The sequence below is a fragment of the Dryobates pubescens genome, chromosome Z (genome assembly GCF_014839835.1).
Source record: "Dryobates pubescens isolate bDryPub1 chromosome Z, bDryPub1.pri, whole genome shotgun sequence".
NCBI classification, from domain to species: domain Eukaryota; kingdom Metazoa; phylum Chordata; class Aves; order Piciformes; family Picidae; genus Dryobates; species Dryobates pubescens.
In genome coordinates, this window is record NC_071657.1 from 98,573,923 (window position 1) to 98,581,219 (window position 7,297).

Sequence of the window (7,297 nt, forward strand, 5' to 3'; positions counted from 1 at the left end):
TTACCAAAGTCATTGTTTAGACCTGACACAACAGAGGTTTACATGTTCAGAGATTCTGGGACAATCATGTGGGCCCCTCAGTTCAAGAAAAACAGTGCGCTACTTGAAAGAGGCCAGCACAGACCCATCAGGATGATTAAGGGAGTGGAACATCTTCCCTATAAGGAGAGACTGAGGGAGTGGGGGCTTAGAGGAGACTGAGAGGTGACCTCATCAATGTTTGTAAATGTGTAAAAGGTGAGTCCTGAGAGGATGGAGCCAGGCTCTTTTTGGTGGTGCCCAATGACAGGACAAGAAGCAATGGGAGGAAGCTGAGGGCATAGGAAGTTTCATGCAAATATGAGGAAAAATTTTTTCAATGTGAGGCTGACAGAACACTGTAACAGGCTGCCCAGGGAGGTTGTGGAGTCTCCTTCTCTGGAGATATTCAAAACTTGCCTGGATGCATTCCTGTGTAATCTGGTGTAGGTGATCCTGCTCTGGCAGGGGGATTGGACTAGATGATCTTTTGAGGTCCCATCCAGCCCCTGAAATTCTGTGATTCTGTGATTCAGTGTCGAGCCATGAAGAGGCTGGAGGACCTGCCCTATGGGACAGACTCAGAGAGTTGGAGCTGTTCAATCTGGAGAAGAAAAGGCTCCAGGGAGACCTTAGAGCAACATCTGGTACCTGAAGGGGCTACAGGAAAGCTGGGGAGGGACTTTTTACATGGGGTTGTTGTGGATTGAAGTTTGAAGAGTGGAGATTTAGACTGGAGAAGAAATGGGCTTTCTGCACCTGGAGAAGAAATGCTTTACAGTGAGGCTTTTCAGAAACTGGAACATGTTGCCCAAGGAGGCTGTGGTGCCCTCACCCTGGAAGTGTTTGAGACCTCGAGCAACCTGGTCTAGTGGAAGGTGACCCTGCAGATGGCAGCAGGAGGTTGAACTAGAGGATGTTGAAGGTCCCTTCCAACCCAAACCACTCCAGGAATCCATCAATCCATTCAGCAGGAGGCTATGGAGCATGAGGATTCATGGTGACCCTCTGAGACAGAGGACAGGTGTCAAGACTGTGGCTAGCTGCAGAGGAGAGACTCAGTGGCTATGCTGATGTCACAAACGCACCTAGCAGGGCTCTGCCGTAACATAGCAGCGGCTGAGGCCTCGGTGTTCAGAGCGGTCTTCCTGGTACACAGAGCAGTCTCCCACGCCTGCTCGTCCCAGGAGGCTCCTCCAGACCCTTGCCTGGCTGCAGCCTGGGCAGTTGTGTGGTGTGGCAAAGATGGCAGAGCGGCTCCTTGCTGGCCTTGGCTGCCTGTTGGAGTTCGCCAATGCTTTCAACAGTTTGCTGGACAGGCCCTGGCTGATGACAGAGCTTCTAGCAAGTAAGTAGAAGCTCTTACTAGAGAGAGCAGCAAATCTGCCTGCTGTGTAGATGTGTTCTCATGGGGCTCCTCAGTGGCCCAGCTGGTCCTTAACAAGAACACCACTGAGACATCATTGGCTTGGTAGAGCTCCTGGCTAGAGAACTGCTGTGGGTAAGGGGCATTTGGGGAGGCTTTTGTGGGGAAACATTGTCAGCAGCTTGAGAGAAAACAAAGAAAGAGGGAAAAAGCTGCTTTGTGGGCCTCTGTACAGGGCAGAAAGCATTTTCTTGAGCAAGTTTCTATTTCTTTGGTTGGCTGCTAAACCAGGGCAGAAACTAAGCACAAGGCACTGTGCCAAAAGAACACCCTGACAGAACATTGCTCTGTTGCCATGTCTGCTCTGTGAGATCTCTGTTGCTGCTGGAGGGATGCTGTGAAAAGAAAGATGCCATCCCTTTGGGTGTGCTTGTTCCCTGGGGTTCCCCACAGCAGCAGGTTCATGACACCTCTGGTGACTCTTCCCTTGCTTGTTGCAGAGCACATCAGCCGTGGATTTGGAAGAGCCCATCCTTCTGGAGTGGTTAAGGACAGTGAAGCATGCCATGAGGTGTGTTTGGAATGTCTGACCTGCCATTTCCTGCTCTGGCCAGAGCAGCAGCCCCTTTCTCCACTACCCTTTCAGAGCTGGGTGATGGAACTGAGTCTCACCCAAGCTACAAGCCTTTGTGTGTGAGTGTGGTTCTCTGAGGGTGTGCTCCACTCCAGCTGCTACCGCTGGGGAAGGCACAAGGCCAGAGCAGTTAACCAGCTGCTAGGTGTGACTGCCAGTGATGTATCCCAGCACTGCATGCTGTGAAGTGAGACTGAGGGCTGGGGTGATTTAGACTTTTGTAGCCACACTGAGAAACACCAAATGAATGGTGATGGCCACTCATGCTCCTGTTTCTCCACAGGACTCAGGACCAGGAGCAGAGAACCTCAGAGTTCCTGCTAGTTCTGAAGAGAGGACATACGACTATGCACCTCAGCCTCTGAGGGTACACCAGCCTGAAGGTGCAAAGTTGGTAAGTGCCAGCTTTGGTCAGCACAGGATTTGGTGTCATTCAGCTGCATGTTTCTGATCAGACAGCCCTCGGGTGAAGACTCCAAGGGCTGCAGTCCCACCAGCACCTATATGTCAGGAGTAACATAGAGCTAAGGCCTGTGGGATTATAGCCACATCTGGACTGGTTTCTGAGGGCTAAGCAGACTGAAGTGGTGTGTAGTGACCACACTTCCCAAGTGCCCAAATGATGACTGCCACCTGTCCTCCTGCCTGTCCACAGACCACCTCATCAGCACCAGGTCACCTGCTAGACGAATTGCCCTCTGCTGAAGGGGAGGAAGATGAAGCAGATGGCTATGAAGATGAGGAATATGGCAGAGAGGAGCATGACAGTCAGGAATATGAAGATGACTTTGAGAGAGAGAAGGAAGTTGGGGCTGAAGATGGAGAAAACTGGGAGGAAGACTATGAGCCTCTTCCAGTTATGGTCCCTCCATCTGAATATGCAAAACTGGTAAGTCCCAGCTTTGGTCAGCTGGTGCTTGGTATCATTCAGAGTGACATTCAGAGCCTCCTTTCTGACCCTAAACCATCTCCTGTCACAGGCCTCCTTATGGGCATCTGACAACAACAGCTGCGGGCAGCGGCAGACAGACGAGGACCCCCTGGACAAACTCAGTATGTATTCTGTACTCCTGGCTGAGACAGCAGTGCACTGTGTGCATGCCTCAGGATGACACCTGCCCAATGTTCATCCTCAGCTGAGTGTCAGGAGTCACTCACAGCTCCCTACACCAGCTGAGAGTGGGCTTGGAGGCAAGCAGAGAGCACTCTGGGGGCTGCTGCTGCCTCTGAGGGCAGCTGTGCCTGGGCTGTGGCTTGCCTGAGCTTTCTTCTGCAAATAAGAGGCAAATGCAGAGATTGTTTCTGCTTGAGCACAAGGCTGTGACCTGCTCTGCTGCATCTTGAAGGAGGCCTCTTTCATTTTGTGTCTTTCAGGGAGCATTGTGAGCATGGGACATCCTGAGAATAAATATGCAGAGGCAGAGAAGCTGGGCCAGGGGTAAGTCCAATCACAGCTACTTCTACAAGGCATTTGTAAGAAGAAAATACTCACAAAGGCAGTCAGAGAGGATGAGCTGGGAGAGCCAGATTACTGCAGCAGCCTTTTTCTTCCTGGCTGAGCAGTGGATGAGCACAAGTGCTTTAGAACCACTGCAGGCAGCAGAGCTCTCCTGTCTGGGCTGGCTTTCACTCACAGGCACTAAACCCCTTCCCCTTTCTTTGCTGCTGTTGTGTTTGTAGGAGCTATGGAGCTGTTTTTCGTGCTGTTGAAATGGCCACAGGACGAGAGGTGAGTGCCAGGAGTCCCAACAGCTTCTGCAGCTCTTCATTGCCTTCCACGGGGCTGCAAACTGGGGATGGGGCTTTCAGGTCACCCCTAGCCCCTTCCTCTGCAGCACTGACTCGTGCCAGCTGGCAGAATCCACCATCTGCTCCCTTCAGCTGCTCAGCGAAAGCTCTTTCGGAGCAAGGTGGTTGCTTTGCTACAGCAGCTCAACATTTCTGCAGGTTTCACAAGGCCCAGTGTCCATGGCCTAGTGTCCTGGAAGTAGCACCCAAGGCAGCAGAGAAACAGAGGGTTGTCACATAAAGGACTGAGCTCCTGAGTCGCAGAGGAAGACAGCTGGGCACAGCTTGGCTGTGGCCCCGCACAAACGCTCCCTGTGTGTTCACCCCAATCTCATGCAACAGCCTGCTGAAGCTCATGGATTTCAATACAATTTCAGGTGGCCATCAAGCACATTTCTGTCAACCAAGGGGACGAGGACTATGTGATGCAGGAAATCCTGGTTCAGCGGGACCATAAGAACCCAAACATCGTCAACTACCTGGACAGGTGAGTGGTCCTGTTCTTCCCAGGTGGAGGCTCCTCTGCATGGTGCAAGCCAAAGGGACTCACTGGCAGAGAAGTGACCTCTTTAGTATTGCTCTACTCTGACACTGCTTTCTTTTCAGCTATCTGGTGGGTGCTGAGCTGTGGCTGGTCCTGGAATACCTCGATGGGGGCTCCCTGGCTGATGTGCTTCAGGTGACACGTATGGATGAAGGCCAGACAGCAACTGTCTGCAGGGAGGTAAGGGATGCCATGTGTGCTTCCAGGCATTGGGAGAGGATGTCTCTTCTGCACAGCTGGTTAAGAATGGGAGAGATGGCATCTTCAGAGGCTGTTGTTTCTCTGCAGCTTCTGCTGTACAGAGAGGAGAGGACCTCTTCAGTGAAGTGCCTGCCAGTAGCCCTTCACTTCTTCAGCTCTGTTGTTCTCCTCTGCTCTTACTGTCTGCTCTCTTTGTTAGTTTAGTTTTGCTCTTCTCACTTTTGCTGCTTTCAGCCTCTCCCTGCAGCATGCCAGTGCTGCATTCCTTGCCTGGAAAAGCAGCCCTGCTGGTGGCAGAATGTGACATAACTGCAAAGCAAAGCAGAGCCTTCCCCATGGAAGGATATGGGCAGCCTTGCACCCACACTGGGGTGCTAGTTTCTGGCAAACAACTCACAGGCTCTTTCAGATCTGCTGTGGAGCCTACCCACCAAATCTTGGTCATGCAGCCTCCCACCTGAAAGTGATCCACTTCCCACCGAAGGAAGGGGCTTTTGTGTTTTGGCCAGAGAGCATTTGCCATGGGGAAGGAGGCAGCACACCCAGTGCAGCAGCAGCCATCCTGCCTGTGCTTTCAGGGGACAGTCTGCAATGAGGGACATTTCTCTTCCTTTGGCAGCAGCAAGTTGTGCCTCTGGACAGCACAAGATTCCAGCATTGCTCACAAGCCATCTAGAAACGAAATCTTGTAGAGCCCTTTGCTTGCTTCTGGGAGGAACTCAGGTCATGAATTTTTACCCTCCCGTTCCTTTCTCATCCCTCAGTGTCTGCAAGGCTTGGACTGCCTTCATTCCGACGGAGTCATCCACAGGGACATCAAAGGGTGTAACATCCTGCTTGGAACGGACGGGTCTGTCAAACTGGGTGAGTATCCTTGGTCAGGGACAGTCTTCCTAGCCTGTGGTGTGGGGCTGCTTCTGACTGGCTGCCAGGTACCCAGGAGTGATGGCTGTGGCAGTGCCCAGAGCACTGCTGCAAGCTGAGAGTGCAGTGCCAGCATGCAGAGAAGGACAGGAAGGGAAAAGGTGTGGAGAGTGGCTGTGGCTTTGGCAACTGCTGCCACACAGAGGGAGTGACAAGAGAAAGGTTCGGGAGAATAAAGGCCACTGCATGGACCCTGAGGGCTTTGTAAAGTGTCCAGCTCAGCAGTGCTTTGGCTGACAGCACTGATAACCAGTGCATGGCCACTTCTGCAGGTAGAGCCAAGCAGATGTTCTCAGTCCAGGATGCAGTGGGTGTTTCCTTGGCTTGCTGTCCCCATTCAGCTGCCTTTAACAAGACTCGGGTTTCTTCTCAGCTGATTTTGGCGTCTGCGCTCTGCTCACCCCGGAGCAGAACAAGAGGACCTCCTACGCTGGAACCCCCCGCTGGATGGCTCCAGAAATACTGAAGGAAGAGCCCTACGGCCCCAAGGTGGACATCTGGTCCCTTGGCATCACGACAGTGGAAATGGCCAAAGGAGAACCTCCCTACGCCTCTGAAAACGACAGCAAGGTAAGTGGCACGCCAGTAGATGCCGTTGTCCTTCTGACTAGTGCCACCTCTTGTCTGCCAGGAGACAAAGCCTCAGTCACACCAACCTGAACTAGGGCCACTGAGGCCTGCTTCTACAAATGCCACTGGTGCACAGTGAAAGAAGCAGATGAAGTCTTGTGCTTCCTTTTTATCGAGGTGGGCGACCTGATTGCTGCCAACGGGACGCCAAAGCTGCAGAACCCGGATGAGCTTTCTGCTGTCCTTCGTGACTTCCTCCAGTGCTGCCTGGAGGTGGATGTGGACAGGCGATGGTCTGCCAAGGACCTGCTGCAGGTAAAATGCAAAGCAGCTGCAAGTGCAGCAGCTGCGCTGTGGAAGGGTTTCCTCATCAGCTACACTTGAAGGCACCTAGGGACCCTCAGTTGCAATGATGCCAGGCAGACCCTGCTCCCCCTGCAAGCCAGAGCTGAGTCCATCAGCACTCCATCATGTGTCTCCCTGCTCTTGCCTTGCTGCTCAAAGCCTGCACCTCAGTGCCCATCAGAACAGCCCTGGGCCTGGATGCTGCTGGGATAAACATTTCCTAGAGGTCTTGGGGTTGCCTGAGCAATGGCTGATGCCCCTCAGCCTTTGTGACAGCTAAAGTAGCCCACCTCTTCAGGAAAGAGGAACTAAGGAAGGGGGTTGAGTTTCCTGCCACAGCAGCAGCATTCTCCAAGGTCAGGCAGGGCCAAAACCCCAGCCAGCTGAGAATCCCTTGAGAAACAGATTGATGGGACCATGGCTGTGCCTGCCTGAGATGGCAAGGGACTGGACATGGAGACACAGGGGCAGATGGTCCCCTCATCCCTCTTTGTGCTTACAGCTGGGAACCAGAGGAGCACTGCTTGAGCCTGTGGGTCCCTGAGTGTGGACAGTAATGGTTCATTTGTGTTTCTTCTTCTGGACAGCACCCATTTGTGACGGCAGCAGGGCCGGTCTCCAACCTCATCTCACTGACCCATGCAGTAAAGGAAGCCAGGAACCGTGTCCACTAGTGCCTGAGGCCAAGTCCTGTTGTGGCGGCTTTGGAGCAGGACCTTGCTCTGGGACTATTTCAATATACATAGAATACATACATAGAATACATAGAATAAACCAGGTTGGAAGAGACCTTCAAGATCATCGCGTCCAACCCATCAACCAATCCAACACCGCCCAAACAACTAACCCACAGCACCAAGTACCCCGTCAAGTCTTCTCCTAAAAACCTCCAGTGATGGCGACTCCA

The 7,297-nt window shown here is 52.7% G+C and overlaps 1 protein-coding gene across 1 annotated transcript; it reads left to right on the forward strand.

Moving 5' to 3' along the window:
* Positions 1 to 1,263: 1,263 nt before the first annotated feature.
* LOC128899357 (serine/threonine-protein kinase PAK 1-like) lies at positions 1,264 to 7,064 on the forward strand. Its single transcript, XM_054177834.1, is given in 14 exon segments — positions 1,264 to 1,366; positions 1,885 to 1,955; positions 2,302 to 2,412; positions 2,674 to 2,907; positions 3,019 to 3,036; positions 3,038 to 3,071; positions 3,393 to 3,456; positions 3,699 to 3,747; positions 4,184 to 4,293; positions 4,413 to 4,530; positions 5,316 to 5,415; positions 5,849 to 6,045; positions 6,223 to 6,360; positions 6,978 to 7,064. Coding segments are annotated over 14 exon segments (1,434 nt in total).
* Positions 7,065 to 7,297: the final 233 nt, after the last annotated feature.